The sequence below is a fragment of the Panthera onca genome, chromosome B2 (assembly GCF_046562875.1).
Source record: "Panthera onca isolate mPanOnc1 chromosome B2, mPanOnc1 haplotype 2, whole genome shotgun sequence".
NCBI classification, from domain to species: domain Eukaryota; kingdom Metazoa; phylum Chordata; class Mammalia; order Carnivora; family Felidae; genus Panthera; species Panthera onca.
Window position 1 is genome coordinate 37,905,833 of NC_138343.1, and position 17,677 is coordinate 37,923,509.

At 42.6% G+C, this 17,677-nt stretch overlaps 1 protein-coding gene across 4 annotated transcripts in view; it reads right to left on the reverse strand.

Annotated features, from left to right (window-relative positions):
• KIF6 (kinesin family member 6) overlaps nucleotides 1-17,095 on the reverse strand; it is a 386,396-nt gene extending 369,301 nt beyond the window's left edge. For 3 of the 4 annotated variants that reach the window (XR_009604951.3, XM_060615405.3, XM_060615409.3), the window contains exons 1-3: nucleotides 16,928-17,095; nucleotides 12,654-12,763; nucleotides 6,512-6,586 (exon numbers count right to left, since the gene is read on the reverse strand). Coding sequence is in view for 3 of the 4 variants with exons in the window: in XM_060615405.3 (XP_060471388.2) it covers nucleotides 6,512-6,586; nucleotides 12,654-12,763; nucleotides 16,928-16,993 (251 nt within the window). In the remaining variant the exon portion in view is untranslated. The remainder of the gene's footprint in view (nucleotides 1-6,511; nucleotides 6,587-12,653; nucleotides 12,764-16,927) is intronic. The other variant, XM_060615407.3, reaches the window with a different exon arrangement.
• Nucleotides 17,096-17,677: the final 582 nt, after the last annotated feature.

Sequence of the window (17,677 nt, forward strand, 5' to 3'; positions counted from 1 at the left end):
TAGAGAGAAGTGTGTTTACTTCATCTTGGTCTGAAGCCATAAGCTACTGGACATATTTTTAAAGTGGAAGAGTACATATGTCTAATTTTTTCAACACTTAGACTGAAGAAGGTGTCGAAGTTCACATAGTACATATTTCTTTCAGCCTCAAAATAATCCTGTAAACTTGAGTGTTCTGCACTCCCTTTCTCCGAGGGATGACTGATTCAGAAGTGACAGGTCTGACCCAGAGTCTCAGGGTAAGTTTGTCACAGGGCTGAGGCCGGAATCAGATTATTCCACTGATGCCACATTGTTTGAGCCAGAGGGGGAAGAAGCATGAGTCCACAATAAGATTTCAGTTTGTGTGTGTAAGTACTCTTTTGCGCCTTCTCTTCTACCCCATTCTGGCCTCCCTGCCTCTGCTCATGCAGCAGGACTGGGCAAGCTATACAACCAACAGCATCGGCACCAGGACCTATTTCTTAGAGCCACAGCTACAGCCCTGAGGGGCGTGGCCCTGGCCCTACTGGGAGGGAGTGTGGGCTGTCCCTCCCACAAGAAAATGCCCTCTCCCAAGCCCTGCCCCGCCCAACCCCCCCCCCCCCAACCCCAGCAGGTTCAAGTACTCTCAAAAGTCCTTCTCTAAGTCTGTGGTTGTAACCCTGGGAGGTTGCTTTTTCCCTTCAACCTCTACTCAAACTGAAAGGCTGCACTTGGTGTTGTTCAACCCTGGTGAAATCAAAGGTTAGAAGAACTGGTTCAGAGTGACTAATAGCGTTTCCAAAACGAGCCTGGCTGGACTTTTTGCACTGCAGGTGCTACGGCTATCCAGGCCCAGCTATGGGGCCCTCTGTCTTTGGTACAACCAGTCCCCCTCACGGTGTGCACCCTATTCGTTTTGGTCAAACCGCGTTCCTCTAAAACACTAGACTTCCAGATTGCTCCAAAAGCACTCACTGCACATAAAATTTCCCACACCCCAAGCTTTTAGGTAACACATAAGATTGCCTGAAGACCTGGGATTCTTTTTGTTTGTTTGTTTGTGTGTTTTTGTTTTTGTTTTGCTGTTTATTTATTTTTGAGACAGAGTGAACAGGGGAGGGGCAGAGAGAGAGAGGGAGACACAGAATCTGAAACAGGCTCCAGGCTCTGAGCTGTCAGCACAGAGCCTGACATGGGGCTCGAACCCACGAACTATGAGATCATGACCCCAGCCGAAGTCGGGCGCTTAACCAACTGAGCCACCCAGGCACCACAAAGACCTGGGATTCTTTTGAATTTCAAGTGCATATGATGGGACCTCAGAAAAGTTTAGACTTCAACATTCTCTCCTTAAATTTTTCACTAAAATTCACCCTCCAGGTGATGATTCACCCTCCAGGATGATGTGCCAGGTTTGGCTTGTGGCTTCAGGCATCCCCTGATAGACCACCACATCCTCCCAAGATAGATGCACCCCAGCTTGAGAAGAATAACACTGAGTGAGATATCAAATAAAATCACAAGTTCCTTACACCTGAAATGAATATAATATTGTATGTCAACTATACTTCAATAATAAAATTAAAAACAAAAAACTACAAGCTCTGTCATATGGTGCAATACCATATACTACACACACTTGCACACCTACTAAATTTTATCTTTATAAAAAATTAGTCCAAAACCAATGAGTGAATTAATATGATAAAAGGCTGATTTTGCATAGGATATATTTCAGAAAAATCAAAGTTCAAAAGAGGAAGAATGATAAAATGCTTCCTAGGGGGGATGTACTAAATAATAAACAACTAACCACAAGGATTCTTTTACTTAATTTCCAGTGACACAAATGTAAAGTTTTATAACTTCTCACCACTGGCATGCAGTTCTGGAGTCATGCAATCACGTCACTTTTTGACTTAAGTAGGAAAAGATGAGTCTAAATTAGTAAGGCTCCTGAATTACACAACTTTGGAAAGAAATAGCACTAATTTTATTTAGCTTTAATTGTATACAGTACCAGGATTAAGCTACAATGGGTTAACCCAACAGAACAGCCTTCAAAGGGCCGAGTTGAGTGGCTGGATTTTTGTTGAGCATGTATTCCTGAAGACTAATCTTCATGGGGGAATAGCAAGTATTTCTTAAAAGCATCAAATATCTGAGGGAAATATGTACCTGAGGGAAATACGTATCTGAGGGAAATATGAAATATGAGGAAAGCAATAGTAGAGCATAAACATTAAAAAAAAAAGGTGTATAGAAAAAAAGCCAATTCAAAGGAAGATAATAATTGTCTTCAGAGTGAAAAGGAAGGATATCATATCAATAAACAAGAACAGACTTTGTTTCTATCTCCTAGAAGTGAAAAATAAAATTGCTAAAATTAAAAATGTGAGAGGCAGGTGACAAAGAATGAAAAGCACAGCTGAAAAGGAAATTACCATGATAAAACACTGAGCTAACAAATTCTTTCAGGACTCAGAACCAAAAAACAAAAAGATGGGGACTATGAATGGACAATTATAATATTGGGAGGAGAGAAGTGCTAGTTATAGAAGCAAGTTCCAAAAATAAGTTGGAGGGAAGGGAATTATTGTGTTAATTATTAAAGATATTAACAGTGTGATAACCTAACACTCGAGCTTGAATATGTAAAGAGTTTTCAGACAGAAATGGCTGAATGAGACAAAAATACATGAATACATGAAAAAATAGCCATACCTAGACTATCAAGGGATTCACTGATATGAAATTCCATTAAAAAAAGAACAAAATCCAAACATCCTAAAAACTTCCAGAAAAGGGAAAAAAAAAAAAAAAAAAAAGGCATTTCCTAAGAACTAAGATACAGATTGACATTGACATCTCTTCAGCAACACTGCTGGCAAAGAGGCAATAGAGCAGTGTCTTCACAGTTACAAGAGAAAGGAAATTGTTTTTAAGTTTATTTATTTATTTTGAGAGAGAGCGAGCAAGTGGGGGAAGGATAGAGACAGAGGGAGAAAGAGCATCCCAAGCAGGCTCTGTGCTGTCAGCACAGAGCCCGACGTGGAGCTCAAACCTATGAACCATGAGATCATGACCTGAGCTGAAGTTGGACGCTTAACCGACTGAGCCACCCAGGCGCCCCACGAGAAGGGAATGTTTAAGCTAGAATTATTGTATACCCAAATTCCATTTTAACTGTGAAAGGGGATGAAAAGCTTCCAAAAGTTCCCCAGTCTTGAACTCTCTAAGAAATTATTAGAGGATGATTACCAGCCATACTCAAAAGGAATCCAAGAAGTAGACATAAGTATAAGAAACAGTGATAAGCAAAGAAACAAATATTCACTCAGAGATAAATACGAATAAAGGCTGATGATAAAAATGATTAACAACAATCCAGAATGCAGTTACCAGCTGGTCCCAACACTGGAGATTGTAAAAGGAGGAAAGGCAAAGTGAAAGTGTGCGAAGTGAGAGACAGACAAGGGGAGAAACTTTAGATATTGAGGGGAAAACAAAAAACAAAACAAAACAAAAGAATGAGTTTAAATATCTGAACTTCAACAACACTGGAGTGGCTGAAGTACAACGTACACCTTGAGGGAGAAAATGGATATCAGCAGCAGTGGCAAGTACAGTCAAACCAGCAAACAGCAAAAGAGGAAAAAATGGAAAGTATGGTAAGTGGAAAAAATAAATTAAAATCGGAAGAATGGCTCCAAACATCATTATCATAATCATAATAGATACAAATAGGTTCAAATAGCCAAGTACAGGTCAGGGGCTCTGAGTGTGGCTGAAAAGCAAAGGCCAGCTATTTTTTACTTAGAGAGTAAAACAAAAGGTCACAGGGAAGTTGAATTAAGAGATCGAGAAAGATAAACTAGATAAAGGCTAACAGAAAAAAATAAAATAGCAAAAATATTTTCAGGAAAAATGGGATACAAGGAGGTAAGTACTAAAAAGGACAAAGAGGAATGTTTCCTATTGCTGAAAGACAGGCTCCACTAGGAACAACTTGGGCAGCCTGGATGAAAATGCCTGTCATTCTTGAAATCTCATCATCATTGGATTGGGTGTCATTGTCCAGTCAGTGAACAAAACAAATCCCAGCCTTTGTGGAGCTTTTGTTCTAGAGGAGGATGGACCAGAACACTAATAAACAACCCAACTAGGTAGTATGTCAGATGGTGATAAGTGCTAAAAAAAATAAAATGGGGAAGGGTGAAAGGGAGTGCAATTTCAAATGCAGCTAATAAAGGAAGGCCTTCCTGAGAAGCTGACAAAGGAGCAAGACTTCAAGGACAACCATGCAGATCTCTGAAGGAAGATGATTCCAGGCCCAGAGACCCAACAAGAGCTGGAGGGGAGGTGGGCTCAAGATGGAAGAGCTCATTAGTAATGAGAAGAAATACCAGACATCCAGGAAACCGAAATGAAGGCTCCCTCCCTGAATGATTTTAGGAAATTTCAAAATAAGGTCAGCTATCTGAAAAATGACATAACCCAAAAGATGACTAAAAGGAAGAGAATTTTAGACAAGTGTGACATCCAGTCAAGGAGCTCTGAATTTTTTTTCAAGTTTATTTGTTTTGCGAGAGAGAGAGAGAGAGAGAGAGAGAGAGAGCGCACAAGCATGAGCAGGGGAAGGGCAGAGAAAGGAGATGAGAAGAACCCCAAGCAGGTTCCGCACTGACAGCCCCAATGTGGGGCTCAACTCCTGAACCACGAGATCATAATCTGGGCCAAAATCAAGAGTCAGAGGCTTAACCAACTGAGCCACCCAGGCACACCAAGGAGATCTGAATTTAACCTAAAGAGGTTATTGAACTGTGACTGCAACTAAAATAGCCGAAGCCTACTCAACTGTATTTCACCCACCATGGAGAAAGATTGTATTAAAAGAGACAGACTTAGTTTGAGTAAGATTCATAAAACAAAGGAGTTTGAAAGACAAAAGGTGACAATGAGTTTCCAGCAATGTCTGTGGGAGAGGGTACACCGATTAGTGGAATTAAAAATGGGTCTATTTAGCAGGTATAGATCTTCCTCCACCTACAATGAGGTTCCATCCGATAAACCCACAGTAAGTTGAAAATACCCTAAGTTGAAAATGCACTTAATACACCTAGCTTGCCGAGCATCATAGCTCAGCTTAGCCCACCTTCAGTGTGCCCAGAACCTTAATTAGCCTACAGGTGGCTAAAAACATCTACCACAAAGCCTGTTTTATACTAAAGTGTTGAACACCTCATGTAATTTATTCAATACTGTGCTGAAAGTGAAAAACAGAATGGTTATATGGGGACAGAATGGTTGTAAGAGCATTGGTTGCTGACCCTTGTGATCATGTGGCTGACAGGGAGCTGTGCTCGCTGCCTCTGCCCAGCATCATGAGAGAGCACTGTGCTGTGTATCCCCAGCCCGGGAAAAGGTCAAAATTCGAAATTCAGAATAGGATTTCTACTGAATGCCTATCACTTTCACACCACCCTAAAGTTGACCAATCATTAACTGAACCATCCTAAGTTGGGGACTGTCTGTACATTTTTTATTGTAAGCATAAAGACAGATGTATTTGGGGATTATGAGATCATCAAAATTATCCAACTAATGTCAGGATCAGAAAATAACCTTAAGTAGTAGTAGTTTCCCATACAGATTCCCTACAAGAGGAGACCGTGCTTACCAAAGGTCCCAAAGAGACTTTGAGCGTCTGGTCCCAAAGAGACTTTGCCAATATATACTAATACAATGGCATTCTGATTTATTGGGTATTCTCATGTGAGCTTGGTTCCAACGGTCAGTAGCCTAGAACTGTCTAAATACGTAGAAACACAAGGGATGTAAGAACTAAGGACCAAGCTTTGAAAGGTAGTTATTACACTGAGGTACAGCTGGGTCAACCATTAGTAGGCCTCCCAGGTGTCACCCATACCTCATCCTTCATCCCTCCAACCATATGTTTGAAATGCTGTATTGATGAAAGAGCCCTGCAGTTAACAGAAAACCACCCAGGAGTCCACCACCACTAGCCATGCAATCCTGAGCACGTCACTTAATCTCTCCAATCCTCAGAGAGGTATGTATCTTTTAAAATGGGAGTAATAAGGGCACCTGGGTGGCTCGGTCGGTTAAGCGTCCGACTTTGGCTCAGGTCATGATCTCACGGTCCGTGAGTTCAAGCCCTGTGTCAGGCTCTGTGCTGACCGCTCAGAGCCTGGAGCCTGTTTCGGATTCTGTGTCTCCCTCTCTCTCTGCTCCTCCCCTGTTCATACTCTGTCTCTCTCTGTTTCAAAAATAAATAAACGTTAAAAAAAAAAAAAAATGGGAGTAATAATGGCTATTCTGTCTACCTCACTGGTTTGTCTTGAGGCTCAGCTTCTAAATCTAAAACAAACAGCTACATGGATAGAAGGTATTAATACTATCATCATGACATGCCCTGTAGCCTGAGTATATAATTGATACACCAAAGGACATTACCACAATTATCTGAAAATTGAAGACAAGATGAAAACCACTAACCCATCGAACAAAACATAGGAAATCCTACCTCTCGGCAACTGGTTTGGCAATGTTTTCAAAAATGGTCTCCTGGTTTGCACCCTGATCAAAAATTCTTTGAAATCTGCAAATATGAGAGTGGTGATTATTTCAAGGCTGAGCTTCAAACACAATTGGATTAATACTTTTTTCCCAAAAGCTTTGTAAATGACCCCATATTTACATCACTGGGCTTACCTAACCTAACACAATGTTTGCCCTGTAGTCCCAACCACACTGCACTGTTGTACCCCTGTATACACATGGTGGGTAAACAGTATTGCTTTGACAAGATCTGCACAATAAATCCCTCTGAAAAACTGCAGCAGCTTTGAACCAAATAATAAACTGTGTGTTCTTTAGGTCTCAAGAGGGACAGTGTCTGCAACTGGCATCAAATTCAAATCCAGATAAGTGCGTGAAATGGAAACCCAAGAACAGGATGTAAACACCCAAAGAACTTCTGATGTCTGACCTGTAAGGGAAGAACACAGCTGTGAAATGTATGATTATAGAACTTAGTTTTAAAATCGTGAACTGAAGTTGATTTTCCATTAATGGGTGCTGCCTCAGTGACTTAATTTGCAGGATAGTTTTGTCCCATTTGGTTGATGGTGAATCAAAAGTCAAAAAGTAAATGAAGACAGACCTGTCCTGCAAAGAAAAGGCTTTATCAGATTGGCCAGGCCAGGGCCTCGGGGAGGTAGAATGGTGTCAATGCTGCTCTTCTCCCAATGGCACTGAGCTTGGTACAGGGGCACAGGCACAGTGGGAAACCTGGGTAGGAGACACACAATATTCTTTTATAGTGTGGGAAGGTGCTACCAGCAAGTATGGTCCTCATTACAAGATCATGAACAGGGGTGCCGGGGTGTCTCAGTGGGTTAAGCGTCTGACTCCTGATTTTGGCTCAGGTCATGATCTCAGTTTGTGAGTTCAAGCTCCGCATTAGGCTCTCTGCTGTCAGCGTGGAGCCCATTTGGGATTCTCTCTCTTCCTCTTTCTCTTGTCCCTCTCCCACTCGCACTCTCTCTCTCAAAAATAAATAAACATTAAAAAAAGATCACAAAGAAAGTAAGAGAGAGAGAAATGGGGAAGGAAAGGAGGAGGGGGAGTAAGGGAGAGAAAGAAGAGAAGCATAAACAAATAGGGCAAAATGTTAACAATTGGTGAATCCTCCACCAAGCGTAGAGGAGAGGCAATCACATTATTCTTCTACCTCTCCTGCGTATTTAAATTTGTTCAAAATCAAAATTAGGGGTGGTGTGGCTTTAAAGCAAAACCTGTAAAACAAACATGTTGAGGGCATCTGAAGCAGCTTTCAGAGTGGCTTAGGAACCTTTGGTCTACGTGTCTCACTTGTGACTCACAAGTGAGTCGGACACATGTTCAATTACAGTAGAGACTACATGAAATGTGGGACTATTTGCACTATGAAGGAGTTCAGAAGGATGCCTGGAGATGGGTGGGAAATCTAAATGGAATGAAATTCATTGTCTTTAATCAACGTTAACTTCAAAAGTTCCTTAGAGCTTCTCAACCTCCCTTTTGAAGAAGCAAACAATGAAACCATACAAAGAGAGACTGTCAGACCCTCTGGCTACCATGTCATTTTGCAGGCAAGATTTTATCTTAGACAGTAGTACTTACCAACTGTGCCCAGAATACTCAAAACCCATGAGGTGCACCCCTTCGGATATGAATGCTGACCTAACACCGGGGACATGGCTGTTCAAATGCTCACCTGAGCACAGACCCAACAGCGCTTTTGAGGATGATGATGATAAGGCCAATTTGCTTCTTTAACCAGGCTGGTGATGCCTGAGGGAATCAATCAGCCATTCCCAACTCCACCTCCCTAATAGGAATTACATCCACCGCCATGCAAAGAGATGGCAGGCATTTCAATAAATCATACAATGTTAATTAAAGACCAAATATCATCATCCCAAAATATTTTATTTTATATAATGTAGTTACATAGTAATTTGAAGAGCCATTATGATCAACTAGCTTCTGAAAACCACGGAAGAACAAAATAGAACCACAGAGCTTAAGAAGTTCAGTGGAATCTTTTACAGAGGAGGAACCTGAGGCCCAGGGAGATAAAGCAATTTACGCATGGCCCTGGAGCTAATCAATAATGCTCCCTGAGACAAACCTTAAGTGTCCTGATTCCTTGGAGGTCCTTTCACTTACCAGGAAGTTGCGTAGGCTCTTTGTAAATTTCAGGGCAAATCTGGCACATGCTCATCTCTTCCCGTCCCAAACTTGCTCTTACTGACCCTCCTCATCCTAGCAAACAACAACTCCATCCTTCCGAAAATTCAGTCCAAAACCCTTAGGGCACCCTTGACCCCTCTCCTTCCATTACACTCTATATCCAACCCATCGGCCAACTCTGTCAGCTCTAACCTTCAAAATACATCTAGCATCCACCTATTTCTCAACATTTCCACTTGCTACTACTCCAGCCCAAGCTACCATAGTTTCTTGCCTGGTCTCTCTTGAAACAGCTGTCTGAGTAGAATCTTACGGTCTATTTTCACATGCCAGGAGAAATGATCCTGCTAAAATGTAAGTGAAATTATTTCATTCTTCTGCTCAAAACCCTCCATTACCTTCCCATAACGTTTTGGGAAGAAAAAGCTTACGATGACTTCTCCCCCAAAAGAATCCTTACAGTGACTTACAGGGCTCCCTACGATCTGGTCACTCTGTCACCCCTTTAACCTTCTTCTTCCCCTCTCTTCCCCTTGCTCACTCTCCTGCAGCCACACAGATCCCTTTACTCTGCCTCAGACATGCCAGCACTCTCCCACCTCAGGGACTCGCTCTTCACTCTTCGCATCTCCTTTGCCTGGAATCCCAATCCCTCAGTTAGCTGAATGTCTGACTTCCTCCCCTCCTGCAAGCTCAACTAGCAGCTTCCTATAACACCTTCCCTGACTGCCCTATGAACACTGGAACCATCCCTCCCCTTTGCTGCCCCTCTTCCCGGCACTCCTTATTCCCCAGCCTGACATACGTTTTCTCCATGGCACTTTACACTTTCTGATATATACTGCACTTCTGATCTGCCTAACCATCTCCTCGCATTAAAATGTAAGCACCATGGGAGCAGGGCTTTTGCTGCGCTCCCTGCTGTATTCCTAGCCATTATAAGGCATACAGTGGAGGGTCAATAAATATTGGTTGATTGAATGAATGAATTTTCTAGGGAAAAAACACCCTTAAAATGCTGAAATATTTACCTCCGAACATGGGTTAAAGTTAAATACTTGATTAATCTCTTTATTTAAAATACTAAAGCCAATATCTTTAATCTAAAGACTTAGAAAGAATGAATAAGAGGATTAAAAATAAGCAAATAGGGACATCTGGGTGGCTTAGTCAGTTAAGCACCTCACTCTGATTTCAGCTCAGGTCATGATCTCACAGTTGTGAGTTTGAGCCTCACATTGGGCTCTGCACTGACACTGTGGAGCCTGCTTGGGATTCTCTCTCTCTCCCTCTCTCTCTCTCTCTCTCTCTGCCCCTTCCCCACTCATGCTCTCTCTCACTCTCTCCTTTGAAGTAAATAAACTTTAAAAATAAGCAAATAACACTTTTTCTTTTTTTGTTTTTTTTTTTAATTTTTTTTAACGTTTATTTATTTTTGAGACAGACAGAGACAGAGCATGAACAGGGGAGGGTCAGAAAGAGAGGGAGACACAGAATCCGAAGCAGGTTCCAGGCTCTGAGCCATCAGCCCAGACCCCGACGCAGGGCTTGAACTCACAGACCACGAGATCGTGACCTGAGTTGAAGTCGGACGCTTAACCGACTGAGCCACCCAGGTGCCCCACTTTTTCTTTTTTAAAAAGCTTATTTGTTATTTATTTTGAGAGAAAGTGCAAGTGAGTGTGTGCAAGTGGGGAAGGGGCAGAGAAAGGGAGAGAGAGAATCCCAAGCAGGCTCCATGCTGTCCCACACAGAGCCCAATGCAGGGCTCAAACTCATGAACCAGGAGATCATGACCTGAGCTGGTGCCCCAGCAAATAACACTTTTTCAATGAACATGTTTAAAGGCACTATTTGTACCTACATAATATAAAAAATACTTTGGAAAGGGCGCATAGATAGAGACATGGCCAATCGCTTCCTAACAATCACATAGAATCATGCTGAATAAACTGTTTCAGCAAACTGTGGCTTTTTAGAGACGGTCTTTGCCCAGCTGTCATGAAAGCCCAAGTAGGCTTACAGCATGCTTACATCAGTGGGAAATGGCCCGCTTCACAAAAAATAAGTCATGTTTTATAACCCTACTCCTTAAAGAAGACAACGAAAGGCAACAGGAAGCCAAAAAGACAGGGTGAGGACCACCTCACTCTGCAACCACGTGCTAGTGATCCCACCTTTGCTTATGATACAAGGAGACACAAGCAGATGGGGTACAGGTGGGAGGAGAAATATATAAATGAGGCACAAAGGGTAAGCTGTCAAGACCAAAGAGAACTTACACGAGACATACATAAATAAAGAGGAATAAATAAGAATTAGAGAAAGAGAGAACCATAAACAATATCTGGATGGGTTTTATGCAAAGCTCAGGAGCAGAAACTATTAAAACAGGGCCCGTGCAAATAGCCTGGGAAGAGGGGCACCTGGGGGGCTCAGTTGGTTAAGCGTCTGACTCTTGGTTTCAGCTCAGGTCATAATCTCATGGTTCATGAGATCAAACCCCATGTTGGGCTCTGAGCTGACAGCACTGAGCCTGCTTAGGATTCTCTCTCTCCCTCTCTCTCTGCCCCTCCCCCCACTCTCTTTGTCTCTCAAAATAAATAAATAAACATTAAAAAAAAAAAGCAGCCTGGAGAGAAATGCAAGGCAGCAATTAGGATTCTTTCAGCAGGACCCAGAAATCCACTCCCTAAATTCAGGCAGAGATCAAATATGGCTTTAACTTGGGCTCAAACTGCTTTAAAAGTCAAAAGTAGGCATGAAAGAAACCAGCACAATCTGAAACTACAGAATAAAGGCAGCACGAAGTAGCCCAAACCACACCAACCCCCCCGCCTCCCCCGCCCCAATTCAAAGACTGGCTACTCAAAGAGAATCTGGACCAAAGGCACTGATGACAATCTAGGGGTGGCTGTTGGGTACGTTGCACCTGATCCCTACAGTTCAGCAGTGTCCAAAAGAAATATCATGCAATCCATAAATGTGAGTATATATGTAATTTAAAATTTTCCAGTAGCCACTGTTTTCTTAAGAAAGAAACACGTAAAGTTAATTTTAATAATCTGCTTTGAATCCAATATATGCCAAAACGTTACCATTTTTTTTTAATGTTCATTCATTTCATGAGAGAGAGAGACACAGAGCACAAGTGGGGAGGGGTAGAGAGAGAGACAGACACAGAATCCGAAGTAGGCTCCAGGCTCTGGGCTGTCAGCACAGAGCCTGATGCAGGGCTCGAACCCACAAACCGCGAAATCATGACCTGAGACAAAGTCTGACGCTTAACCGACTGAGCTACCCAGGCGCCTCCCAAAGTGTTATCATTTTAATAGGCAATCAATATGAAAAAATTCTTGAGATGTTTTACATTCTTCTTTTTTTTTTTTTTCCACACTAAGCCTTCAAAACTCCTTGATCTATTTTATACTTAGAGCACATCCCAATTCAGGCAACAGCTACATTTCAAGTGCTTAAGAGCTACCTGTGGGCTAGTGGTCACTACCTTAGACAATACCGATATGGAGCATACATACGGGCATATGAGGTCCACATATCATTTATGTTGTGAAGAAGGTTCATCTATACAGGGCACATAAGTCCTTGACTTTAATAAAGTTTAGTCCTACACTGAGCTTCCTGTAAGTGTCAAACCATAGTAGGCCACATAGGAAAAGGACAACACTAGATAAGCAGATGCAGCAAAGAAAGGCTGGGATCTTGGGACAGCATCTTGGATAGAGAAATACACCCTCTTTTCAACTGTAGGCACAGCAATGAAAAGACAATTTGAAATCTACCTACTGGAGGAGATCGAGAACCACACTACACTCTCCCCTGAGAAATGGTACTAATGCTTTCACGGTGCATATTAATGCACCACAAGAGTTCCATAGTGAAACACAAATGAAAGAGAACGATAAACTTACTTAAATTTGTAGCTTTCTCGCTTATTATTCACAAATCCATCTGCCAAATCGTGAGGTACGATAATTTCCAAGCTAGGTGTTAATTTTTCATCTTCATCTATGGAATAAATCTGCAAACATGAAGACAACCAATGAACATATCACGGTAAAATTAAGGCTTGAACTATGAACATGTTATCATGATAGGCACTGTGATTGTACAAAAATTATACTTTCAAGATAGACCATAACATAGTATAATTTGGATACTTCGCCTCTGAATTGTGTGCAGACTCAAACAAATATACAGAACTGGAAAAGAGGTAAAACCTAAATTGGTGCTCTACCCAAGCTCAGCTCACCTTTGAATGATCTAATATTCCAATTTGAGCATTTGAGTGTCTCTAATAGTTCTGAAAGCAGGACATCAATCTAAGTACTGCTCTGGAATTATGTGCCAGCAATTAACATCTTACTACAACCAACAAGCATTTCTGAGCATTTACAAAGTGGCCGAGGCAGATCAAAGGACTGGGTCTGGGACTTCTCAGGGAGCTCACAAGAATGCTCTAATTCAAGTTATATTCAAAGCAGCCCAAGTTTCCGTGAGACATATTCAGGCATTTGATAAAAGACATGTGGTTTCAAAAGACATATGTAATTCATGTCTTTGATGTCACCTTCAAGGTTCTCCTCCCAGTTCAGCCACTAATTAGTAAGGGACCTGGGAGGAATCACTTAACCTCTCTAAAGTGATATGGAAATGAAGGGTCTCCACCAACCCCCTTACAACCGTAAATGCTCTGATTCTCTTCTTGGTTACCTACTCCTTTATTTACTGGCCAGGAAAATCAAGACTCAAGCCTATAAAGAAGTCATGTGGAATAAAGAATAGTGTAAGATTTGGTACCCACAGACTTGCATCCAACACTGAGCTCAATTTACCAGCTGCATGACCAGCCACCACGTTCCGAATCTCAGTTCCTTTATTCATAAAATGAGGAAAACAGAATTGCCTCCCTTACAAGATTGCTGTGGGGATAAATGATGTCATGGAAATGGAAGCATTTTGTAATGCACCATAAAAAATGTTAGTCATTAGATTTAGCGTTTTTTTTGAAAAAAGACTTCTTGTCTTTCACCAGGAAATAAAATTCTTTCTGACAGGCAATATTTCCTGTTTAAGACTCATTTAGATGCTTGATTATGGGGGAAAAGTCATATTCTTAAACAAGTAAAAGCCTGCCTGAATCTCCCAAAAGTCTAAATAATGTTCCTAAGCAGATTTTTATTGAACCCTCTCACTTAAAACGTGAAGAATTCATGCAGAAAAGTCATCCTGTAAAATAAAATTATTTGTAGAAAGTAATGGCATCAGGTCTGAGACTTTCCATGGCTAGATTTTCTCAAGAGACACTTAAAAATTATATCCTGTGGGGCACTACACTTAAAGAAAAAAAAAGTTAATGGCTACACAGGTGAGTGAAAGGGGTGTGTAAGACATGAAACATACAAGAGTGAGGCACTCCTTATAATGTGAGTCACACGTTTTCAAAAATTCTGTAACACTCAGTGCTCACAAGACAGAAAGGACCATCGACTACAATAAGAAGAGTGACCCTCTACCTCTCTGATTAAGCCATTCTTTGAGGCATTAAAGAAAAGTCCCTTTCAGCCAGAAAGGGACTTTCTACATTTAGTCATAACGATACTTAAATTTGAGACACAGTGGGATTTTTATACCTAGAAGACAATTAGAAGAAATGCAAGGACAAATGTAACCATGTTTTTAAATGTATTAAAAGCACTATACAAATTAAAAGCATGGCGATTGCTAAAATTATCAGACGTTTGTCTAATGTAGCTTCTAAGTTACCATTCCATAAATTATTACCATTTACTTTATAGTGCCTGAAGGAAAAAGACTAATGAAGTCATGGAGCCCCAAAATGAAGAGGAAAGAAAGAAAAATACCTTTGAATTTCTCTTGGGTGAATGTTACAGGCTGCATAACCATACATCTCTCAGGAGCAAAAAGGGTGCTAAAAAGTGGGATGTCTAAGGGAAAGCAGGGATACACTAACTCAAAATGCATTCATCTGTGTTCTCTTATTTTTGTGTATGTGCATAATGTTGCAACTTGGTAAGAATATGCCATTATAAAAATACAGTACGAGACCCACAAATACTCCCTGGAGTATTGAGCAATCCACTCCACAGGACCTCACCAAAGAAATGCAGAAGGGGCACCTGGGTGGCTCAGTCAGTTAGGCATCCTTGGTTTCAGCTCAGGTCATGATCTCACAGTTTCCTGAGTTTGAACCCTGCATCGGGCTCTGGGCTGACAGCACAGAGCCTGCTTGGGATTCTCCCTCTCCCTCTCTCCCTGCCCCTCCCCCACTCACGCTCTCGGTCTCTCTCAAAATAAATAAATAAACTTAAAAAAATGCAAAAGAGGGGCGCCTGGATGGCTCAGTTGGTTGAGCGTCCGGCTTCGGCTCAGGTCATGATCTCACGGTTTGTGAGTTCGAGCCCCGCGTCGGGCTCTGTGCTGACAGGTCGGAGCCTGGAGCCTGTTTTAGATTCTGTGTCTCTCTCTCTGCTCCTCCCCTGCTCATGCTCTGTCTCTGTCTCTCAAAATAAATAAATAAACATTTTTAAAAAAATGCAAAAGAAGGCACAGTAAAATACCCAAACACTGAACTTTAAAAAAAGGGAAAGTTCAAAGTTACCTCCAAGATTCTCTATCAACCCCCTCCCCACCTTCACTCCCACCCCTCCCCCCAATCTTGAAGCACCTGCTTCCCACTGCTGAATCTATGTAGACAAGCCCCATATTTTTGGCTAAGAGTCTGAAGAAGTACATAGGGACTTTACATATAAAACACTTGGTATGGATGATGCACTTTTAAAAACCTTCTTGTAAGTGAATATAATAGAACAGAAAATGGGAAGATATCAATGGTTTCTTTCTACACTGTTTTATTCCTTAAAAAAAAAGCCACGTATTTTCTTTGGACTTTTCTCATGCATCTTAAAGTATTCCATGAGTAGAAAAACTGTTCATGACAATGATGACAAAGATGTCTATTTCTTGCTTTAAATACATAAATTTCACAAGGCAAATGCTACATTATGATATACTGTTACACATATACACATTGTACATATGGGTAGATATAAAATATTATTAATAATATACCCATTCCAGGCACTCATGAGTAAGACCCAGATTGCCCTTACCTATTCCACTTTGGGAGGCAAAAAAAAGTTTTGTCTGAAGAGCTAAGAACTTTAGAATAAAAAGTCCTTAATTAAAATCAGTGTTCTGTCTCTCATTGAGTGGATGGCTTGGCCACATTATTTAATCTACCTGAGACTCTCTTTCCTCATCTACAAAATGAGGAAAATGACATCAACCTTGCAGGATTCTCCTGAGAATCAGAGATAATGTAGACAAAACACCTGAGTGGTGAGAACAACCATGCTCTTTCTCGGGAGAAAAAAAACCAGGTTTTGAAGCATTTAAGAAGTACACCAAACATCCCTGCTCATGGCAAGGGCAATGACTTAACCTTCTCCATACCTCTGAGTTTAGCACACTAGAGGAAGCACCTAGTAAATGCTCAGTTAACGTTTTCAGAATGAAGAGTGTATGTGTATTCGTTGTTTAGGGATGCAAAAATATCTACATCTGCAATAAGCATACGTCACAGGTTCATGATTGTGTTGCACAATGCAATGTAGTTAGGCAACAAATTCCTAAGGGTCCACTGTGCGCAGGGCCACAGAGATATGTTTTTGGTGTGTATCTACCTACATTATCTGTAACATCTCAGACATGTATGGACACGCATCTCTTGATGACACGTTCTGCCCGGGTGAGAAACATACGTTTGGGCGCATCTTTGCGCAGAGTATACAGAGCTGCGTCACCCTCCCAGGAAAGGTGCGATAAGGCCACCGGGTTGAGGCGCGGTCCCTGTGTGCGCGCACGAACACGCAAACGCACTCGTTGGCCCTGCGTGAATACACGTGCCCAGGGGCCCGTAGGGGGTCTGTGCACGGCGTCCGCGCCCGAGGTGGGGGGGGGGGGGGGGGGTGCTCTGCTGGGCGAGAGTGACCTGGGTGTCTACCCTGACAGCGGGACACTGGTGTCTGCTTGGCGGCCCGGGCGCCTCGGCAGAGTGTGCAGGACTCTTGAGGCGACCCCCCCCGCCCCAGCCTAGCGCCCCGCGTGCCGTCCCTCCCCTGCCTGGGAGGCCCCGCCGCGCCGGCGCCCTCGCTGCCCGTACCCCTTGTTGCTGCTTCCGGACAGTAGGCTTCACCCTCGCGAAAATCTGGATGGTCTGCTTCACCATCTCCTCCAGGCTCTGCACTGACCCTTGACCTCTCTCAGGCTCAGGTTCCCAAAACTTCTGAATCCCACCACTTCCGGCGAGCGGGAGCCTTAGCAACAGTAACTATGGACACTACCCAAGGAGCACCGCGCCAACCGGGACCGCCTCCTCTCCCTAATTGGTTGCTGACCGTAGAGGGGCCTGAAGAGAAGTACTGAGGGGCGGGGTTGGGGCGGGGCCGAGCGGAGAGCGCTGCGCACGCGCCGGGTCAAGTTCTGGGCACCAGGTTTAGCTCCACAGCTGGCCTACAGAGTGGTTAATGGGGTGACAACCACCATGCCTCGCCCGGTTCCTTAATCCATTCTTTCTCTGTGCCAACACCTCTTTTTAACACTGAAGTATTCTGTTTTTTATTATTCATTCATTGAAGAAATGTCACTTGATCTGTGACAAGCAATATGTTGGCTGGGGATGATTCTGAGCTGAGCAAAACTGCCTCTGCCCACTTAGAGATGAGGGTCTGATGAAGGAGGCAGCTTTTCAGCAGGAAGTTACAAGTTACCCGGGGTTGGGCATGGGATTCTGTGGAAGGCACCTCTTCTATCTCTGTTTGGGAAGAGGCCAAGCCTGGAAGAGAGAGGGACTATTTCCTATGCAATGGCCCTGTCAAGAATGGATGGGCTTCCTTGTGCACTGTTAGTGGGA